The 23,031-nt window shown below is 44.7% G+C and overlaps 1 protein-coding gene across 2 annotated transcripts in view; it reads right to left on the bottom strand.

Moving 5' to 3' along the window:
• Positions 1-22,448, bottom strand: part of ASB2 (ankyrin repeat and SOCS box containing 2) — a 28,904-nt gene extending 6,456 nt beyond the window's left edge. The window contains exons 1-8 of one of the 2 annotated variants that reach the window (XM_069783569.1): positions 22,172-22,448; positions 20,474-20,578; positions 15,133-15,299; positions 14,320-14,475; positions 12,125-12,370; positions 9,677-9,848; positions 4,219-4,780; positions 309-462 (exon numbers count right to left, since the gene is read on the bottom strand). In XM_069783569.1, coding sequence (XP_069639670.1) covers positions 309-462; positions 4,219-4,780; positions 9,677-9,848; positions 12,125-12,370; positions 14,320-14,475; positions 15,133-15,299; positions 20,474-20,578; positions 22,172-22,416 — 1,807 coding nt within the window. In that variant the 5' untranslated portion in view covers positions 22,417-22,448. The remainder of the gene's footprint in view (positions 1-308; positions 463-4,218; positions 4,781-9,676; positions 9,849-12,124; positions 12,371-14,319; positions 14,476-15,132; positions 15,300-20,473; positions 20,579-22,171) is intronic. The other variant, XM_009930230.2, reaches the window with a different exon arrangement.
• Between the last annotated feature and the right edge of the window lie 583 nt (positions 22,449-23,031).

The raw sequence follows: 23,031 nt of genomic DNA, 5'->3' as shown, positions 1-23,031 counted from the left end.
TGTGGAAATGGTCATGCTACCTGCCTGCCCCAATCTGACTGTACGCCAGGTGCAGCCAAATGTGCCTTCCTGCACTGGCAATGCTCATTCCCAGTGGGTCAGGTCCACAGCTGGTGTACATTTAACATCACAGAGTCAGTGACACCCCAGCAATTTTTAGTGCCTCATACCTGGTCCAAAATGTAATTCAGTTTCAGTAGGGAAATCTTATCAAGTTTAAGGGATGAATACTAAGAGGAGATGGTGATTGAGGTTTTGAATCCAACAGTGGGACTATTTGTGCCAGGTTCTCTCCTGGGTGACCATACCTGCTTTTTCTTTAATGACAGCCCAGTCCTCATAGCTGTCAATATGTTCCTTGAGCCGGGAACAGAGCTGCACATTGCCCACGTAATCCAGGAGAACATCGATGATTGGCCCAGCCCAGCGACTCATCTCTGGAGTAGACACCATTTCACAAAACTTCAAGGAAAAACAGGTTGACTACAGTCAGTGGGACATGAACGCACGCGTGGAAACTGCAACGATAGCAACAGCCCTGACAGCTTTGGTGGTCCCACCCTTCTACCAGCTGTGAGGGCAATTACCAGTTTCCCTTCAGAAAACTTCAACTAAAGCCTCTTTTTTTTGCAACTGAGGGTAGAATCCCCTCTTCACAACCACAGGAAGACACAAATCCCTGGTGAAATCCTAGCTCTGGAGCATGGAAAGGATGCTGAATTTTTTACAGGGTTCAATGTCCTACTTCCGCAGAAATGGGAGAGCAGAGGAGCTTTGCCCCAAGCCAGTGAGGGAGCTGCTGAAAGGTCAGTGCAACCCAGGGCACTGTGACCCAGTGTGCTGGGTCCCTTTCCTTTCTTGGGAGGGGCTCTGTGGGGCAACTGTGCACAAAGGAGGCTTAGGGTAGGAGGGAGATTCAGCAGAGCACAGCACCTCCTGCTTCTTGTGAACCCACTAGTATCTGCAGCTTTTGGGGACCAAACACCTTACTAGAAACAAGTCTGGGGAAATCTTTGCACAGATGAATCCGAGGCAGTTTACTTGCTCACGGGAGAACTATCCTGGGCCTAATACAGAGGCGACTTCCTTACTCAGTGCTGGATCAGGCAAATTTTCTGTTGCCCCCAGTGCAAGCTGCAGAGTACTCAGAGCCATTGCATGGAGGGCTGCTTATGGAGATACTGAAGAACACTTAAGGACCTGACTTTAAGCAGTGTCATTTCAAAAAAGTAGTGACTTCTCTTCCCACTTTAATCTAAATACGTATATTATATCCAGACAGCTTCATCTATCTCTATTAGGGTGCTGCATATGATGAAGATATCTGTGGACTTGTCTGCATGTGAGCAGTCGGAAAGTTTAACATGAATTAAATCATGCTGTGTGGATAAGAACTCAGGCACATGGCCGAACCCTTCGGTTGAATCATGGTGGCTTAAGCACCATCCATCAGCTTAGTCACTGAGACTGTCTGCAAGCACCCTCCAAGCCCATCCCAAACAGGAAAGAAAATGCACCAGCTTAAACCTCTTTCAGTTTAAGCTCCTGTAACTAGATCAAATTTGATTATACATGCATAAGCCCTAGCTCAAAATGCATTAAACTCTTGTGTGGATGCTCTTACTCAGAAATAAAATTATATTAGCTCACCTAGGAAAGAATAAAGCTGCAGAAAATTATAAGGTCATTTTATTGAAAGTTGAAAGCATTCACCGTGTTTACTACTCTCCTGACTTTTTTTTTTTTTTTTTTACTCAGCATCACAATGTAGTGTTTCCCAGGAAAATTAGATACAGTAATACCATGAGGATCCCAGTGGACAACCCACAGTTTCCTACCTAGACCGCTTATAGGAAGTTCGGTTTAGTATATCTGGCTGTTATTCTCCAGTGCATATGCCATTGCCATGCAGTTACCCGTAGGATGTGCAAACTGGGGATCTGCACTACCCCCTCCAAGCAGTAACTCCACTTTGTCAGAGTTTAAATAAGGACACATGTGTAGGGCAATAAAACACTGGATCTTACTGCTCTCCTCTTCTTGTCTCCACCAGAGACCTCGCCTGCCTTTTTCTTTCTTCCCTATTTACAAGCTCAGTCTACAAAAACATTTTCTGGAATAAAAATGTTCCAAAATATGTTGCAGGAAAAGAAGCACAGCAAAACAAAGAAAATAATGCAAACCTGCAACTACAGGCAATGGGACTGACTCAGGGACAAAGTGGCTCTGAGCCTGCAGTCTCGGTAGGCCCCTGAATGCCCTCTCGCGGCAGTAGGATACTTCGCTCCCCACGTTCACAGTTTTGACATTGCAATTCTGGAAATGTGGAGTGGGACAGCAACCATTTTTCTGTGTTCACTTTCTCCAGGACATATTAATTCAGTAGCAACAGTAATGATTTATAGTTATGTATTTTTCAAATCCACTTCCGGTAGCTCATAGTCTTCACTGTATAAGGACTAACCATTCAGATTTATTATGCTTATGTAATCTTATACAAGAAAATAAAAAATGCACATCTTTTGTGTGGAGAAGGCTATAATTTCATAGGATCCTCTATATTTCAGAATACAAACCATATTACAACTATATAATGAAGCTATACCACGCAAGCCTTACTTTTATTAGCCAAATTCCTAGCAGTAAGAAGCAAATTTAAAATAATATTGGAGGGAAGGGGTTGCTTTTCCTCTGTATGCATTTGTCCCTCACTGGTCTCTCTCTAGGCACAGATACAATTTTATACAGCTTTTGCTACCTGTGCCTCACGTGGTCTGACCTTTGAGGTGATGACTCCGTGAGTGACCTAATATTTTGTTAGGCGCTAAAAGTAGTTTTAGGTGAGATCCAGGGAGAAATAATGTGCTTAAATAAGTGAAAACAGAACTGGTTTTGAGTGGCTAGGATGCCATAGAGGGCTACAGACAAACTGTCTCTCCTTGCCTTGGAATTCCAGGCCTCTGTTCACTCTACATGCTACACCATATCACAATTCAAGAACTAGAGATGATATATTTTATTGATTTTTCTTTGACAAAAGAAAGTGGTATCTGTTTGAGATAAGAGATTATTTTGATGGACTCTTACAATCCTCTTTCTAAGATTTCTTTCTGTTTGTTTGTTTGTTTCCCAGACATGTTACTGGAGAGTAAAGTCTTTTGGAAGACAGGACTGATGAAAAGATCAAGATTTCCTAGGATCTTTTAATGTTTTCCTTTATTCTTTCCACCACCAAGGAGCATTGATTGGTGACCATCTCTTTGGGCTAAATGACATTTTCTTCTGAATCCCTCAAAGCTACACTTAAACTAGATAAAAGCTGATTTATTTCTTCCCTGATTCTTTGCAAAATAGAAAGACTGCCATGCTGAAATTTCTTTGTTGCGTTGCATGTTGAAGGGTAGTAGATTTTGATTGGAGGGTCAGATGTTATTTGAGATACATTGGAAAGAGTCAACATACAAAGATCAGAAAAAAATGTGCAATCTGAGATTCTGCAAAGTCCTTTAAGGGATTGAGAGTCTAAATCCAGCTCAATGAAAGCTGAGCCCAGCTGCGTTTTGGAAAGGACTGCAAAGATACACATGTAAGACATGGATATCTAAAATCTGTAAGTGGCTTTGGAAATATGAAATCATGGCATCTAAATCTCCTAATCTCTTTTGAAAACTTCAAGTATAATGCACAGTCATCTAGCTAATGCAATGATTTACGCTCTCTCTCCAGGGCTGCTTATCCTGTAGACTTGGAAATTGTAACTATTTACATTCACTAGTTTACCCTCATAAAGTGAAGCACGAGACAATTTTAATTTAACCAGGAGCTTAAATTCCATATCACACAAAACAAATCTTACTGGGCAAATAAACCAAGCAGGTTTCTACTGCCCATATGCTACCACCCATATGACACTGCCTGTCAAGAAAACGTGCTTCACTCCTGGCACCTCAGGTCCAGAGGAAAAGAATACTGTAGATCTGACAGCAAGGCTGTCAAGATGGCTATAATTCACTGCAAATTCAAGCTAAGGCCACAGCCGCTGTTGCCTACCATCCTGCTGTCATTGAACACGGACTTGGAACATTCACAGACTCTTATTGAGCCTTTTTTTCCGTAACTAAAATAGGAAAGCTGGGAGAAAAAATACATTAAAGTTGTCAAGATACATGGGTAGGACATGTCCTCAGAAGTACTGTAGGTAGACTAGGCAGTGCTTACCTGTACTATGGTTGGCTCCTTGGACAGCTGAGGATCATTAAGTCTGTCCCTTCTGTAATTTAATGCAGGGTGTAGGCCATTTCCGTACTGACACTCAAAACAGGAACCTGCGTCACAGCCCAGATCCAGGAGATACTTCAGCACAGAAAGGTACTTCATTGAAAACATGATGGTAGCTGGAAATGTGGTGGGATGGCTTGATATATAGGCATTAATGTTTGCTCCATGGTCAAGGAGCAGTTTCATGGTCTTCAGGCAGCCATGGCGGATGGAGATGAGTAATGGGTTAATGAGGTCAACATTGGGGTTGGCTCCAGCTTGCAGCAGCAGCTCCGTGGCATAGATGTTGTTGTTAAAAACAGCAAAATAGAGGGGGGTGGTGCGTCTGTCCTCGTAAAGGCAGGACCGTTCGTTGGAGAGGGTGGTGTTGACATCATAGCCAGCATCAATCAGCTCTTCCAAGATGTCATCATTATTGCGTTCAGCCGCTAAGTGCAGGGGGCTGATGCCACTACGCTTGATGCGAGTGCGGCTGGTCACAGGGATCAGCATGGTGACAACCCTGCCAGGTAGAAAGTCAGTGAACAGCAATGAGCTCTAGGGGATCTAGGGGATCTACAACCATACAGCAAATTGTAACCGCATGGTTGTAACCATAAGAGAGAGCCTGCTAACTCAGGCACAGGAACAACTCCCTCTGAGAGAAACCAGGGTGTGAACTTGAAACCTGTCAACAACTCCCTGTGCTCCTACCTTGCCAAAAATGTGAGTTGTGTGACACCCTCTTTCATGGAGGAACAAGTTTTTTTAAATTATCACCCAGTTTCTATGAGGTAATGGCAGCTACAGGGATGGTTACAATGGAAGAGACAATGTGCTGGCACTCACCTACCCTGTTGTAACTTCTCTTAGGTGCCACAGCCCAAATGGCAGACACCCAGCCAGGATCTCCCAGATGTTCTGCACCTTCATCATCACGCTGTGGGTTGGACTGGAGGAACAGGCGCAGAGCCTCTGGCCTGAGGTGCCAGCAGAGAGGCTGTATCTCCCCACCTCCGTCGGGATTGCTTTATCGCTCAGCAGAGAAGGGTGCCAACACAAGGCATTGGCAGGCCTCGTGGGTCACAGCCACAGCAAGAGGCTTGAGACCAGAAAGGGGGTGAAACTGAACCTTCCTCTGCAGGACTAAGCTAGGAAAAACTACATATTCAGTTCCCAGGCCTCCCTGCCCCATTTTACAATTCAGTTATTACCCTGGTTTGATCCCCATCCTGGAGGCCCTCACTGTGTGGCTTTTGGCTGTGGCAAATCCATGGGGCTATTAACGTCCATTCCAGATCATGGGGAGCCAAAAAGACAATTAGGAAAGGGGAGAAAAAGAAATAAAAATATTTTCCAGGCTGGTTTCCATGCTTTAGCCCAGGGAGAAAAAATGTACAGCCAAGTCCTCAACCCCAGTAATCAGGGATTGCTAGTGGAAAGTGTGATGTGGCCTTAAATACAGCAACATAAATCAAGCTGCTCTTGTTATGTAATGTGAAGTTCAAATACATGATGTACAGGAGCCCCACAGTTGTAAATCCATGATCACTTTTTTGTCTCCATTGCTGTCATTGGAGCTGCATGACCAGCCCCATGGGTTAAACCCTCACTTCCTGCTCATAAAGTTGGGTGGTTTAGCCAAGGCACTAGGTTGATTCTGTAAATGCAGACAAGTCACCTTAGGCTACTTCCAGAAAGAGACTGAGGACCATCCAACCTGAGTCTGCCTACTGTCTCAGGAGATGCCCATGCTCCCTATATAATGCCTGTGGAGAGAGGGATATCTAAAAAGGAACTTGTGGGAGCCAGCAAGCTAAGCACACCTTCTCCTCCTCTTCCTCCCATGCAGGCTCCTCTATCAAGCAGTCAGCAGCTCTTCCTAAGACACAAAGTTCAGTTTCCTACCATGTAGCATGTCTCCTTTAAAATGCTGCGTATCTTCAGCTTGACTGCAATGGCTGGTCGCAACAATGGGCCCTCAAACATGTATTTACATAATGAACTAAGCCAAATATTAGCTCTAGTCTCAGGAAAACCTTTGTCTGTGATGCACTGAATGATCCTGTGAAAGACTGAGCCTCCAGCGCTCCTAGGATCTGAAATAAGAGTTGAAGATGCATAACACTTTACAGGATTATGTTCCTATTTACATGATGGACTGTTGGTGTCTCCAAGTTACTTCTACATCTCATTTTTAAACAAAAAGGCTTTTTAAATTATGTAAATAACTTGGGAAATCAAACGCCTTTTTTTTTTTTTTTTTTCCTCCAAGCAGCCTCACTAATCTTCCAGCACTGTGACGCTCACCAGGGAGCAGGAGGTTTGGGTGCTGGTGAGCTGGCAACTTCCCACCATTAGCAAATGTTCTGTAAGAGCCATAATAACAAAAAGGGCACAGAGCATTGCAAGGACACCATGCCAAGTACCAGCATTAGTCATCCCATGATCAACTGTTTTGAAGATTTAAGGGTCTGTTTTGTTCTTTCTTCCAGCATATGTGCTTCAGCCAGCTCTTCACATCTGAGTTAAAGAGGCACTGCATCATTTCTGTCTGCGAGGGGGACCTGAACCTCACCACAGGGGTGCCACACTGAGGCTCTGCATCGAAATGCTGCAGTGTCCCAGACCTCAGTACACTCCCTATACCCCAGATTTATTTTGGGAGGAAAAGCAGGAAGCACCAAATTTGTATCAGAGTTTAATTTTGTAGCTTGAACTTGTCTCTCTTCCTCATCCTCCAAAGTGGGATGGTTCAGTAATATGGTGCCTCCACATCTGCAGTCTTTCCTGTCTGTCTAGAGGGAGAAGGCAGCTCAAGTGAAGGCAGCCAGGACCAGACAACCAGACTACATCACGTGCCTGTCAAAGGGCTGAGCTTCACATACAGTTTGGAAATATTGCCAAGTTTCCCCTTACCCCCAATGCTTGCTTCTGTGATTTCTATTTGTTAGAAATTATACGGAGAGGGAGGCAGAGCATCCCTAGTATGAGCGTGCCAAGAGTTTAATGGCTTGTATTTACTTAATAAATCTGCCCACACTACACAAAGTCTTCCCTTCTCAGCATCTCAGTTCCGAGGGGGAAGGAGTTAAATGACTGCTTGCGATCATCTTACAGCTGATGAGATGACCTTTATGAATTTCAGGTCAGTATTGACAAGGTGTCATTTAAAATAAACAAACACCAAGCAACAAGAGTTGACAGTTGAGCCTTGGGACCACATTCTTGGCTTTTTGATGGTAGGGAGCCTTCGTGCTCTGGCAAAAAGTTGAGGCGTGGAATTCCTGCAGAATTACGTATTAAATCTGCAGGAATACAAAGAGAGGTCACCGTGAAGGGTGTTATTTTACTGAATACCAAAAGGAATAAGAATGATCAGCCAATTGGGCTAAAGCTTTGTCATTTACATAAATATTTATAAGATAAGATCTTTTTCTTTTTTCTTTCTTTTGCACTTAGTTTGCAGTGGTTGTGCACAAAATTTGTGCTCAGGCTTTTACAAGTGAAGGGACTCGGAGTTTGGACTGAATTCTGGTCTGAATGCTGCTGGGTGTTGGGAATAATAGATGTGAGATCTGAATCAGGCCCTTTCTTTCGTAACATGGGGATGGACTGCAGAGTTTCCACGTAAATTTCTTTTCAGGTTGGGGTGTGGAACTATTGAGGGGAGGAAAAGATTCAGAGAGCTGGTTCAGACTCTGTACACAAATTGGACTCAGATCAACTTACTCTGCTTTCAGACAAACTTTTCTGAAAGTGAGCAACTGGAGCTGGGTTCTGTCTCTGGCACATTTCTCATTTAAATGTGTTTGTTTTCAAGAAAATATCTTTGTAATTTAAACCCCAGAGAAAATTCTGAATCGTGCCTGCATTAGTCTACGTGGGGTATTCATGTACTTGCCATAAGCTTATAAACCCATTACATAAACTCACACTGGGCTGTCCTTTAGAACACACAGCTTGCACAAAGAAGCAGGCCTACTCCAACTACAGAAAATGAATATCCTCAGGTCTATCAAAGTGATTTGAGAAGCTTAATTGGGACTCCCAAGCAGACCTAAACACTAGGATAAAAGATGCTATGGAAATGTGTAGTGCTGTCAAGTTTTCATTCCTCAGACACTGTGAAATATATAAGAATCCGCTCTAGCAGTTATCTGTAAAGATATAGCTTTACTATCCAGAAACAGTCTTTGCAGTTGGATATACTCTCTCCTTTGACTATTGCTGGAAGGGATTTTGTTAGAAACTGTGACAGTCAGAAGAGTTCATTACGGTCACCAAAAGGGTCTGTCACTGCAAGGTGTGACTGTGTTTTGCAAAAATAGCTGTGGGCCACTCGCCCTTCCAGCAGCAAGGGGTTAAAGGCAGGAGATAAAACTTGCCCTAGGATCAGAAATAAATGCTAAGGAGTTCAGGCTCAGAAGCTTGCTGCAATGTCCCAGGTCTTGAAAGAGCTAGGTAAACACTATACAACGGTGCAACAATCCCATCCCTAGACAGCATCTTCTAAATTGGTATCCTTTATCACAGGCTGCAGCGTTTCTCCCCCTCCTATAAACACCTCTACTTCAGAGCACTGTTAAATCTACCCAATTCCTGATTATTTTTCCCATTAGTTACTTTTCTCACAGTTTAAAGAATGTGCTCAGGTCTATCCCAAACACATTTCATTTCAGAAACAAACCACTGGATCTTTTTACGCATATGTCTGTTACATTTAAGAGTCATTTAATCACTCACTAATAAAGTATATTTTCCAGACCTTGAGTAATTCTTGTACTTCTTTTCTGAAGCCTTTCCAATTTCCTGAAAGGTTTCTGAAAGGGAGGATACCAGAACTGGACACCATATTCTAGCAACAATCTCACTAATGCCCTAGAGATTCACTTGACCACTTCCCGCTGTCAGCATCTGAATTATTGTTAATAAAACCTGAACACACCAGAGATGAATGCAGCATGTTCCACTTGTGCAAAAGAATTACAGTGGGCTCACATAGGAAAATGATTGCAAAGTAGGCTGCAATAGCTATTGAGGACTAAGCCCCCCCCCCCGCCAAAACACACACACACGCTTTTTTATTCCATCTCAAGCATGTTTTGTGGAGCTCAGTTCAATCCGCTTCCAAGATACATGAGGTTATTTAGCTGTAATAGGTGATATTTTAGCAAAGCTAAAGGAATCTTGCACCCTACACTCCTGCTCACCCCATCCCACCACATCCCAACCTGCAAACACACTCTTCAGTTTATAATTTTCAACCCGAGCTTTGCAAGTGGAAAGCCCAGTTCTCAGCTGGCAGCTCCCTTGATCACAATGCTCAGAATTAGATCTGGGACATTACATTCTCTTTTTCATAAGGACTTTGGATTCTTGTCTAAAAGATGAAACTATGAAATTAACTAAAACTTACTCGCATATCCCTTTTTTGGCTGCTATGTGAAGAGGTAACAGGCCATCCTTATTGGCTTTGTTAGCATCTGCTCCTTGGGACAAAAGAAACTCCACAATAGGTACATGTCCATTCTTACAGGCTTCATAAAGAGCAGAGGCCTTATCACTGGCTTGAGTATTTATATCAGCACCTAGGAAGGAAGAAAAAATCTTTGTAGCACCAGAAGGTTAAAATCAGATGGAAGGAACATACTTTGAATGAACACGTACATCTCCGTGACACCGGAGCTACAAAATGTGCTGGATGGGGATGTGAATGAGGTCATATCAGAGGTCAAATAGTCATATTAGTTATATGCAGTTATATCATAGATTTCCACTGGCTTTTAATATGATGTGAATTTTATGAGGGAGAGTTTAATGTGGGTGGCAACCATTAGCTCCCAATCATGAATCCAGGCTCCATTCAGCTGTAGCTCAAAGGCAAAAAACTTTAAAATGTTCTGCTCTTTATATAGCATGGCCTTTTCTTTAGACACAATAATTCCATTAGTATTTATGTGTTTACACTATGTATATACACTATTCCTGAGCAGGAGTTTGGACTAGATGATCTCAATAGGTGCTCTTCAAAATTCTATGGTTACGTATTTATGATATATATTTACATTTATACATATTATTTATACTCTATATATTCACACTATAAGTACATTTATACTATTTATACTTTAATTTTAGTACACATCCAGGCTAAAATAGGAGTCTATAACATGACATCTGCATGGTACCAAGCAACAATTCTAATCAGTTTTTATTTGGGCATGCCTTAGTCAATGAATATTTCATTTCAAAACTCAGCACCTGAAGCCATATCTCTTCACTTCATGAGGGTTCAAATTAAGCTCCGAGTGGTAAGTTTTACCCCCAAAAAAGATAAATATTATTAATAGGCTACTAGATTATTTGGGGCATTTTTTCTTGAGCTCTAGCATGTGTTTAGCTTAATAAACAACATGAAAGAATAAACCAAGACCTCATACTTTTTGGCCACAAACAATGTGGAATCTTGCTTTTTCTGTGCTAGATATATAAGGCCTGAAAGCCTGGATTTCAGCTGTAGTATACTGTGCTGTGCTGTCCTCAGGAAGGCTGCTCTATGTGTATCCTAAATGGGAATGACAATTCACTGGAGTTTTGCTTCTAAACTCCAATAAAGAAGCCAATGAGTCTCCCGTTTGATCATGAAAACTCCCTGCCAAAGAGAATATTTCCCTGTGCTCTCACTCCAAACTGAAACATCTGTGTTGTGTTTGGCCCTTTGAAGATGTTGTAGCTGGAAACATCAGGAGAGTTGCAGTGACAAAACATAACACAGGACTATGTTCCTAATGAAAAAGAAATGAGAAAGAAACCCTTTTTATGATGAACATTGCTCATCATAAACAATGCAGTGATATCATTCCTGGGACTCTCAGAGGAGCTTTTCAGGGCTTGCAACAACTGGACAGTTTTATTGGATTTTCTCCTGTGTATTTTTCTCAAAATTAAACTTTAAGGAAATCCTAATATCTATTTAAGTTGAAACACAAATCACATTCTGGCTTAGTTTCTAAAATTGTAGGCGCTATCATGGACTAACTGGTCATATAAAACTGACTTGACAATGCTAGCTGGGCAGCAGAACACATCTTTGTTCCCCAACTCTCATATCTTTCTTAGCCATACTAACTGCTTCAGAAGTTTTTCTTATCTTCATCACTGTTTAGCTCTTGTTTCACAAGTGCAGGACCCAGCTCTTACCTACATTGAAGATATTAGCCCACAGTGAAAATAAAATATGCCTCAGAATAGTAGTAAACTATGTTGTGCTTATTGTAAAGCTGTTTTATATAAGCAGAGCAGTAAAAGGTAGATTTAGTGTAAACTAGAATCAAATTCACTCTGTTTATATGTTTGAACATATACATGTGGGGAGACTGAGTCTGCTTCCCCTTGGTGTAAATCCATTGACTATACAATGGTACTTTATCTGTTTTCAGCAGGATTCACTAGTAGAGGAGAGCTAACCTTGCCCATCACTGCACATGTTCATGAGCAGATGGGGTTGGCTAATATTCAACTTCTGCCATCTATTACCACCTACAGTTGTCTTTTATGACTGATTAGGCTACGTGTGTGCAGCAATATGGGTTTTGGAAGCTGTCAGGCAATGCAATTAGAGCGCTCTATATTACTTCCCAAAGTAGGCGACCATGAAAGAATGCTGAAGAAGCGCATGTGTCTAGACCATGCTCTCTGAAAGACCCTACACAATTCAGCCATCTGGAGCAACAGGGTTTCAGCACCTCTGCAGGCTAGGCCTTGCCTCCAGAGACAGAAAAACTGAGCCAGGGAGAATTAATGGGAACTTTGAAATATTAAGAATTAAATGAGTAAAGGCATGTAACGGCACAACTGTACTCACCACATTTGGCGAGGTATCGCAAAGCTTCCAACTGCCCACTCTCAGCTGCCACAAATAAAGAAGTGATCCCATAGGCGTTTGCAGACTCTATCTTGGCACCCCCTTTCACAAGGATATCAATAATCTCCAGGTCATTTCGGGAGACAGCCTCATGGAGAGCAGTCCATCCTCGATTGCAACGATGGTTGGTATCAGCATTGTACTGTACCAAGAGTCTCGCAGCCTCTGCATTCTTACGCTCACAAGCTGTTTTGGAAAAAAGGGAAGTGATTAGGACATGCTTTTGAAAAGATTCTGGGTGTTGTGGTATCCATTTCATGTAGCATAAGGCAATATAATACAACTAGGCCATAGTGAGTAAGACCAAAGATCCATCTAAGTCAATGCGAGGGCCAAGGCTGTTGCCAAATGACACTGTCTGGGGCTTGTAAAGGATGTGGCAGTGAAGCCAGTCTTCAACGGGGGCCTGGAGGAGGCTGTGCCCTGTGCAGGACTTGTGCAAAGCCTGGTATGGAAGGGAATCCAGCCCAGCCCGTTTGTGCCAACTGGACACCACACTGACACAGGGAGGTGACAAGGTGCGGGAGATAATGTATGAAGAACAAACATGTTACAGAAATCACGTGACCTGAACACATTCTTTCCAATTTCTGTGCAAACTGGCTCTGTATCTTACTGCCCTGGAATGCAGATAAAGCTCTCTATAGACAAGAAAATAAAAAAGCTCAAACCGCCAGTGGCCAGAAAAGGATCCTTAGAAAACAGCAATGGTGTGAGTCAGTAGCACTTTCTCAGCCTGCAACAATTTATAGTTCAGGACCATCCTGAGATAAAGATATTTTCTTGATAATTAATAGTATTTTGTTGGTTTTTACTCTACCAATTTGTCCCATTGCTTTTTGAATCCCAAATCATGACGCTTCTTACACACCTTTACAGTGGGACCCCAAAACAAAGGTACCTACAATATTTACATTTACCAACCCCAATTAGCATTGGTTATACAATGTACAGAAAGAGAGGCCAGCACATTCCATAGCAATTGGGTTTTTTCTTTCAAATAATAGTGTATTTTTATCACAGAGGTCCCACCTTTTGGTTTTGATTCTTCCCTTGGAATATCTCCATGGCTTCCTCTCCCACACACGTGTCACTCACGTGTACTGAAAGCAACTATGTGATTAGACACTTCCTTAATCACCTATGCATAGCATGCATAGAGTTTAATTTACTTACATACTAGGGATAACGGATTTGTTACGATAATTTTTTCAGTCTTTTTTTGTTGGAGGATAGACCAGAAGATTTTGCATCAAGACTAGAACATTCTTAATAACAGTTTTTCTCTGGCTAAAGTGTGCTTTCATATTGTTGTTGTTATTATTATTACTAAGAGCTCTACTAGTACCACCACTACTGTGTGTTTAATGCAGAGTTGAACAGCTTTCCTTTAGCAGACTATAAGCCAGAATTGTAAAATGAAAGCATTTTAAAAGTTGGAGGCAAGATTACTGTTTTAGCCAGTAATATGCGCTTTTTAATGTTTTAGAGTGCTAAAAATAGTCATGGCAGGAGCAGTCAGTCACAGGGGGATGGAGATGAAGGCTTGAGAGATCATCTCCTTCTCTGAATCTTTCATGGGCATGATGCTGTTCTGCCAAAGAAAGTGTTCTCTGTGACCAGCAGCAACATAGTATGTCCACGTTGAACGCTTTATCTACCTCACTGAATTGGTTATAACTTTCTGCATCTCCCATAGCACACTGCCTGGCCTGGCCCAGACAGTATATGAATCACTGGCATGTCTACAGTTATGGTGCTCCCACATCTAACAGGTCCTACTTAGGTCCTACTGTTTAGAAAAGCACCCTCATTCCTGTCCTATCCAGATTTCTGTAAGTTTGGGACATTGTGCAGACACCCTGTGCTAAGGGCCCTACTAGGCATCGCACACCTCACCCTCAGCACCGCATCGCAGCCTGCACCCTGCAGGGCAGCCACTAATCCTGACTCTGATGTGGATGAGAAGTGAGGCCGTGGCATGGCAGGTCAGGCAAAGGAGACAGAGAACTACTGGAGGGAGGTAGAAAATGAGAGCCAACTGCTGAGTTTCAGCCCCACATCACAAGCGATCCTGCTGCGCTGCCTTGGTGGTGCCAGAAGAGCTCAGCACCCCTGGAAAAGCAGCCACTCACCTTTGTAGAGCGGTGTTTCTCTGGCCTTGTTGGAGATGTCAGGCTCAGCCCCAGCCTGCAGCAGGGTGAGCAGGCAGTCCAGGTTGCCCCGGCTGGTGGCCAGGTAGAGAGCCGTCTCCTCATTGAGGGTGCGCTGGTCGATTGTGCCGGGGTATGCTGTGAAGAAACGGCAAGCCCAAAGTCATTATGACATGTGGTGCACAAGTATCTGCAGCATCACCATCTTTCAAAATCTTGGGAGTTTTAAGTAAGTTTTTGTTGTTTATTTCTTTTCTTTTCCTTTTCCATGAGCAAAGTACTATAAAGTTACTATAACTCAGATTAAGGATCTAAATCACTCACTGGCTTAGATTAAAACATTATGCTATGGCCACTAGTGATGCAGAAAGTTGTTGAGTAACTGCTCTTCAGTAGCAGTCTGAAAACAAACTACAGCAGTTAACCACCTTCAGGCACCAGCAAAGAGGTGCTGGGCTGGATCTCCAGGTAGTGGAAGTGCGGTAATTGCTGTCAGCTGTGGCAGCCAAGCAGTTCACAACAGCCGAGAGCTCAGCTATAAGGCTTTACTGTGGGAAATCCAGGGCTTGGCAAGATCTCTCCAGGTATCGCTTTCTCCTGAAGATCCTAACTTTTAAAGGCCTCAGTCTGGAAAGCTGTTCTCAAAGAGAAGGTGAAATTAACCTCCACTCAGAGGTTGAAAAAAAGCTTCACACACAGTCCCAGACCAGGATTGGGCTGCTGCTAATTCTGCTTTTCAGTTTATTCATATTATTCTTCTCCCTTCTGTAATTAGTTAGTTTTAACTTCACTGACCTTTTTGCAACAGACTCAGGCAACCCACTTGGCCATAGTACGCAGCTTCGTGGAGGGGTATCCAGCCATCCTTATTAGGTTCAGAAAGGTCTTTTCCTGATTTCATCATGTTGCATACTGCATTTTCATCTCCATCCTTGATTGCTGCCACTACAGGGTCAAGCTCTCTTCAAAACAAGATTAAAACTTGATTACTGCTTCCTTCATTACTGGGAAGCTTTTGCAGCAACATCACTCTATCATTTGGTCAAAACAGTGAATGCGTACAGTGTATATAATGAGTATTTGTGGCCCTAACATGTCTTGCTACAGGGCTTGTAGAGGTAAAATTTGTCTTCTCTAATTTGGCCATTCACAACAGATCAGAAGAATCATTGTCTGGAGGTGCTGAGCTCTCTCCTTGGAGTGTAAGGAAAGTGTAGGTGTGACTAATCTCCGACATAAACACTTTTATTTTAGATATCTGGAGTTGGGGGAGACTAGCTCTATCCTTCCTCTGTACACTGCTCTGAGTGTCCATGTTTGTGATAATTACATTACCCTGCCATTTGCTGTATCATGTAGCAAGATGTTTCCATATGACATCTCTTAAAAAAGATCAGCTTTGAAGAGAATTGCCCCTGTTCATACCTGAAGAAAATTTTAAATTTGATTTGCAGGTGGCTTAGCCCTAAAGCAGAAATTCTCAATAAATCTTATTCTTGTATTTTAAAGATACTTCCTATTTCTTTTACACAAGCCTGTTTTCAGAAGTTAGCTGGCCCAGTTATGAAGAAGGGAGAACTGTGTTTAGACCATGTGAACATTAGGGTATTGGTCTGAGCTCTCCTTTCTTCAGCCAAGGAGGATTAAAAAAAAAAAATCCACCCACCCAAATGAAATTCTGAGCTGCTTTTCATGACGATGCCCCAGAGATACCCAGCTGTTACTTCAGCATCAAGTACTCAAATTTTCAGAAATGATAACCACTTCGGACTTTATAGACCTTCAAAAATGTGTCTTTGGTGTCCCAGTAAGACATATTAGGTGCTGGACACTTCTGAAAATCTGGTCTTTAGAAGCCTGCTTGGGAGCAGACCCACTAGCTTTGCTGACAAGTCCACTCTTGCAAACCTCTTAGCCAAGTGAGCAGTTCCCCAGGTAACTGCAACAGTCGGGGGCCTCTGGAACCACAACCGGGACCTGGTGCCAAGCTGTGAAGTGGTTCCTGTTCCGGCTCATTTGAACCCAGCAAACCACTGTCAGGCTCCACAGGGCCAAGTAACTTGTAGGCGCAAGGAGCAAAAGGAATGAAAAAATAGGAGGGAGGGAAGGAGAGAATATTTTAAAGCCTCTTTGGAGTAGAAAGTCATTGAAATGTGTAGAATCACTGAAAAGTTTTAAAGCAGCATTTCAGTGTTTACCAGAGAAAACAAAAATAACATGAAAGTCATCTTTTTTTGGCGCTACCTAATTCTGAAGCTTTCAAGAAGAGGCTTGCCGTGAAAATCGACAAAAAGCACAAAGTGTGCTCCATGCCACCTGCAAGTGAGACGCAACGAGCAGCCTACAAGCGAGATCTGCTCTGACAAGCCTTCCCTTTGCCAGGCAAGCATTCCGCCCAGTCTGGACAGCAACCCACTTCTCCAAGCTCTGTGAGAGCAATGGCAGAGCAGGGCTGACCCGGGCACACCAGTCCTTCTGCAGAGCAACAGCGAGAGCTGCTGTGGGACTCCCCGCATGGCAGGAGTCACAGGGCTGCCTGACGGTCACCGTACGGCCGATGAGAGGTGCCCGCGGCAGGGCCTGCCTGCCTCCTTCCACCCCGGCGGAGACTGCCGACAGCGCAGCGGAACCTGGGAGCTGGTACCCCGCAGCCGATGCAGGCAGGATCCTTGCCCGTGACGGACGGCGGCTCTGTGGATGGTGGTGTGCTGTGCACCTCAGCGCTAGCATCTGTTCGTGCTCCTGCTGAGCTGTGCTGAGAGAAGGCAGTCACTGCTTCCTTATTCTGGGGCACCAAATGGCTAAGCTCCAGGACAGCGAACACCGCAAAGGAAGGAGCATTTTCCCAGTTCTAACGGGGACTTGCAAAAAATGAACGTGGGCTGTATTTTCAGAGACAGAGAAGAAGAGGATGTTGAAAACAGGAGAGTTTGTGGTTTGAACTAACTCTGAAGAGAAAATCTTGCAGCCTTGAAGGCAGACAGACTGGGGAGGAAGGTGCGTGTCTCAGAGAGACTATTAGCATCACCAGGGTAGGAGTAAAACATGTGATGAAGGTCACGCAGGGCAGTGACAATAGGAACAACCAGAAACTCTCGTTATGACAGAAGGTCGAAAATGCCACAACAGAGTGAGATCAGAGACAGAAAAACATGGGCAGCTCAGCACAGGAGTCTTCAAAAAGCAGATCGTTGGTACAACCTCTGCATTTAGTGCAAGTTACAGGAGCAGCACAGGATTTCCTTGCCTGGCAGGGGCTGGACAAACCAACAGCCTGGAACTCACACAGGCATTATTCATTTCAGCTTGCCCAGAGGTACCCAATCTGTGCCATAAACACTGATATTAGCACTGAAAGAAAAGTCACCAAGCTACTTCTCTGATGATAAACTCAGGGCCTGGAGAGGAACAGGTAAACACAACACGCGTGGCAAGGAATGGGAAAAGACACCATTTCCCAGGTGAAAAAGTACTTAGTGCCACTTGCTCCTTCTCTATAGCTGGAAGCAATGATCTCAAGATAGAAGTCACAAAAATAGCAACACTTGAATGGGGGGAGATAGGGGGGACAAAGCCAGGCATTTTGCCTGAGGAGATAACAGCTAGAGCAGGCAGCTGCCTGCCTGGCCAGAGCCCACCCAGGAGGAATCAACTGATCTTCTGATAACTGCTGGACTGAGGTCCTAGGGACACGGGCTGTATCTCCATACTATTTAGAGTACCCTAGGGACTAAACCTAAAATTGCTAGTTTTGTATAGATAATAGATTTTTAGATAGGCATTTGAAATTGAGCTTTTTGTTGAAGTCAGTTAACAGTAATAATTGGCATGTTTGGCTGGAAGAGGAGGAGGACGAGGAGGTCGGGAATCTTTGTCTTTAAAAGCCTCTGGCACAAGGCTGCTGAAGCCATCTGTTGTTCTGTGCAAGGGTTCATGTTACACATGCGGGACCGCTTACTTTGACCTCAGGATTTGGGCACACAACAGAGTTACCAGCGCTTAATGAGTTACTGCATGCCAGGTGGGCCACGGCAGGAGTCTGTGCATGGGGCTGGCACACAGCAAATGCAAGGTGAATCACATTACCTGAGACCTCAGTGAAAGCAGAGGGTACCTCGGGTCTGTGGTAGGGTTAAAAATGTGTGAAGAATCAGTTACTATTCTGCTTAAGCCCTCAGATGTTGAATGAAACGAACTTCTGTCGGGATCCTTGACCTTAAATGATTCCTGAGTAAGATGAGGGGGTTTGCTGGACCAGGCTGTAGATGCTGTAGCCAAGCAAATTCCAGATCAGTACAGAAAGTTTAATGAATCTCCATGTGAAATCCTTGTTTTCTGCCTGGCTCGTAGTAGGCCGTTATAAAAAACCAACACATTCTGCTGCCTGGATTTCATCAGATACAGAAAAAACAAGTATTAAAACTATGGAGGAAGACTGAAGATCTGATGAAATCTTAACCTTATAGGCGAATCAAAAGAATTACTGCATTTCAAAGGCCAGTAGCCAATACAATAAATACTCATTGCAGATGAGATGTATGGGGGGGTCAACTCTAAGTGCTGGAGAAGAGGTTCAGCGGAATGCAGAAAGGTTCAGGAAGCTCCTTCTTTTCCTGGCAGCCTGGTGAGATGCAGGCAGCATGAAGGAACAACATCTCCCCAGGTGAAGCCAACTATCATCCCTGCCTGGCTCTGAGACCAGGGCTATGAAACAGTCACGCATCATGCTTTCCTGTGGCTTCCCAGCCACCTTTTTGCTCTCACCTGGCAGCAGAGGAGGGCTAGCTTATCAGCCTTATCCCAGCCTTCTTGTGGACTGAACTCTATGGAGCTAAGCGATGCAGAAGAAAAGCCTGTCCTCCAGTCATTGCCCCCAGAGCAGCAGAGTGTGCAGAGCACTTAATGAGAGGATGTGATTTCAGTGTGGCTAAGGGGAGCTGGCAGGTGACAGGGATGAGGGAGGCTTCATGTTTCAGCAGAAAGATTTTCACAATATCAGGGAGTCCAATGTCAGTGGAGAGCCAGGGACAGAGCCTGGATCAAGCAGGGTGCAGGGTGAGGTGGGGGAGATTGTAGAGCTGGGTGAAGGATGAAAGGAAGAAGAGTGGTGGAGGAGTAGTCACTGCAACCATGCATGCAGGGAGGGACTTGCAAGATGGATAAAACAAAGTGGATTTGAACTAGGTAGATAAAAAAGGCAGGGAAGAGTTTTCTGCAGGACACAGAGAAGTGCTGCCCACAGCACTTTTCCTCTCTTCATCTGATAGCTGAAGGCAGGTACATGCATCTACTCTGCCCCGCAGAGGGCTGTAATAAACCCATCATGGTCCAGACATTTCCACTATGCACAGGCACTGGGGCAGAGCTCGGGCCACCCCCTTGCCTGTTTGCTTTCCTCATCCATGACTGTTCACCTAAGCTTATTTACGGTCTCTGCCGACAGCAAAACGTGGCCAGGAGGGTCAAAGTCAGTCAAGCTGGTTTCCTCCTTGGGCAGGTAAGATGTGGTACGGCTCCCCAGCAGCCCTCCTCAGTGTGGTAGGACAGTGCAGGTATTGCTGGTAACAGGCACAGCATCTTGGGAGCATTTATAAAATATTTACTTTGAAGGAATGGACTTTCTCACCCTGTTTATATATTGCGATACAATGTTTGTTTTCCCCACTCTTCCCCAATGTTGAACCGTGAACTCAATACCAATGCAGTTACTATCAGCATCTGCCTGCCTCATCTACTGTCTTGATAAGGGAGCCAGCGTGCATAAATAAACCACAGTGCAGGCATCCCTTCCCTGCTGTCCTTGTCGCCTCAGAGCTACCAAATGACCCAGAGTCCCCAGGACATGTGCACTGGAGGGATGGAGAGGGATGAAGGGGGAGAAGAGAACAAGGCAGGTTTGAGGTGGGTCACCCACAAGAGCCTGGGCATGGTCCAGGGCAGCTGGCAAGTCAGAAGTAAGAGCAGGAAGGCAGCAAGGGTGCAGTGCAGGTATCAGCAAGACCTCCTCCAGTTGAACACCGCCATGTCCCCCCACCAGACACCATCGCCACCCAGAAGAGCTGGCTCGGGGGAGAGTGGGTAGCAAGGCTTGTTTTGACCGCGGGGGAAAGCGGGAGAGGGAGAGGGAGGCACTTACACGGACTGGGATGTGCTGAACAGGCTGCCGTCGTACCTTCGCCTGACCCCCCAGGCTGCCCCCGAGCTGGACGGCTGAGTGCGGCCTCTCGGCTGGGCCGCCAATCTGGAGTGGCGATGACATGAATGAAATAAAGAGAAATACTCCGAATAGGAGAAACAGGTCATGTTGAGGCAGAAACAGAGACACACATCCACAGAGACGGAGCGAGGAAGCCTGCCGGTCAGGGCTTTGAATAAAAGCAGATGGCCACGGCTTGCTCTGCGCTGTATTCAGCTGCTCGCTCGGCTCGAGATTATTTTTGGCCCTCTGAGGAAGCGTCAGGGGATTCAAATGACCATATAAGACAACAGTGAGGTTAACCCTACCACCACCGCACAGGAAGCAGGCACGAGGCGAGATGAGGTGACATTCACCACCTCCGAAGTGCTACGCAAGCAGGTCGGGGGCAGGGGTGGAGGAAGACCCAGGGCCCCCGGGTGCCGGCTCCGTTTCCAGCTCGGCTCTCCCAGGTGGCAGAAGAGTTCAGCAATGCTACAGATCTGGAGCTACAAGCTGCAAAGGTTTCCCTCCAGTGGGAGGTCAAAAGCTGCTGGGCTGAGGCAAAGGCAGGACAGGTTAATGCACGGAGCTGCAGATGCTGCCTTTTGCCAAAATAGCAGCTGTCAAAGGATCCCCAAGGAGGACAGGACCAAGCGGACAGGGGAGCCCTTATTCTCCCCTGCATCATGTCCCCGTGGCAGAGCTGACAGTACGAGTGCACAGTAATGACACTGAGAAGACGCGACCTTTGGTGGGAGCTGGACTGCCTGCTGTACGGCATCCTGATTCCGCAGCTATGAAACACGCTTACTGCTCATCAAATTTTCCCCAGTTTCCCAGCCTTGGAAACCAAACAATCACAGGTGGTAATGAGTGAGGCATCAGAGGATGGTGGAGTTATGAGAAAGAAGGAAGAACAAAACTTCAGCTACTCCCAGCTTATTAAAAAAAAGCTAGTTTAAAAGGGTACTTTTCCTTGGGTTTGGGGTGACTTTGTGAGCTCTTCCCTCCCCCCTTGAGAAATCTGCCTTTTAAAAATGAAAGGAGAACAATGTCTGGGTTTGAAACTGTGAGTGGGTCTCTGTAACCCACAGCCCAGCATCGCCGGGGAGGGGGATGCCGCCACGCTTCAGTGTCTGGAGCCGCTCTTGGCTGAGAGTGGTGTGCTTGAGGTCAGACTTTGATCTGAAATAGCTACATCCTTTAAAGACTGCAGTATCTAAAAGGTAGCCAGCTCACACTGTTTTACATACCTATTTTTGGCCTCTCTCCTATGTTTTCCCATAACAAACGCTTTGCTCCCTCTCTGGTGAAACCTAAGCTCGGCGTACAGTGTGCCCCCGTGGGGGAAAGGAGCTGCTGGCTTCGGCAGGGCTTCTGTCGTTCAGGAAGGCTTGTAGCAGTGCCCCTTTTCTTATTTTATTTGTTGCTTGACACAGGCAACATAAAGCAAATTCTCATTTTGCTGTGAGGGCGTAAATTGTTGACCTCATTGGATTTATAGCAGACTCTGGCTTTCAAACTAATGACAGACTCGCAGAGCAGCCGCTTGGCAAAGCTAATTAGAAAGCACGTGTTTTGACAGGGGAAAGTGTTTTTCTCTTCCCAGGCAGGGTGTTCATTGGGACGGCGCAGCTTAGGCAGGCGCTCACTCACCTTTGCCAAGGGTAGATGTGGTAGGGCGGGTTGTGGCTGCTGGCACGGCTGGGGGTGGCCGCCTCACCGGGACCTGCCACCATCGACTTCTGGTGGCTCTGGGCAGCTGGCTGACCCGTGGGGTCCTCTTCCAAGCTCTGCTGGATGGCCATCTTTATAAGCTCGTCTTCACTCAAGCTACTGTACAGGCTGTATTCCTCAGAGCCTATCGTTTGTCTTTGAGTATTTGCTGCTGTTGTAGCCATTTTTTTTCTTTCCTGTAAAAGGAAATTGTGATCATCAAAAGCTGGAAAATGAGAGAAACTCCACTATCTTGTGCTATCCTTCACCAGGGAGAGAACACTATCAGCTAAAATCTGCATGTAAACTTAATGAACTAACTTCTTTCTATCACATAGAAGTAACTGATGTAGCTGGTGTTTAAAAAACGAGAAGAGAGCTGCTGCAAGCAAGGCAGGTTTTTATCTACTTATTCTGGTTACCACGCTCAAGAGAAAAATAGGTAAAGGAAATCCCCATAAGATTAAAGAGATACAGCTTTGAAATTAATTTATTTAGGAGAATGGCAGTGGACTTCTCTTTTTGTTGGGTTTTTTTTGGTTTTATTTCTTGTTCTAATTGCAGAAAATTAAGGGAAAAGGCTTGTCTGTTTGCTGGTTTTCTGCAAGTGCAGGTTCTCTACCAGGAAGTGTAAAGAGACTTTGTGGAGTAATTTTTTCACCTTCTCTGGAGATTTCCTGAGCAACATGCAAAGCTATTCTTTGAAGTGACTTTCTTTGTTTCACTCAGCTAGGAGGGCAACATGACAATGCTCAGTTTCACTTCTGATTCTTTGCTCTTCACAGAACAAAGTTCAAGGT

The sequence above is a fragment of the Haliaeetus albicilla genome, chromosome 5, assembly GCF_947461875.1.
Source record: "Haliaeetus albicilla chromosome 5, bHalAlb1.1, whole genome shotgun sequence".
Classification (NCBI taxonomy): Eukaryota; Metazoa; Chordata; class Aves; order Accipitriformes; family Accipitridae; genus Haliaeetus; species Haliaeetus albicilla.
The sequence above is the reverse complement of the archived record's forward strand: the minus strand, read 5'-3'. Positions and strand labels throughout refer to the sequence as shown.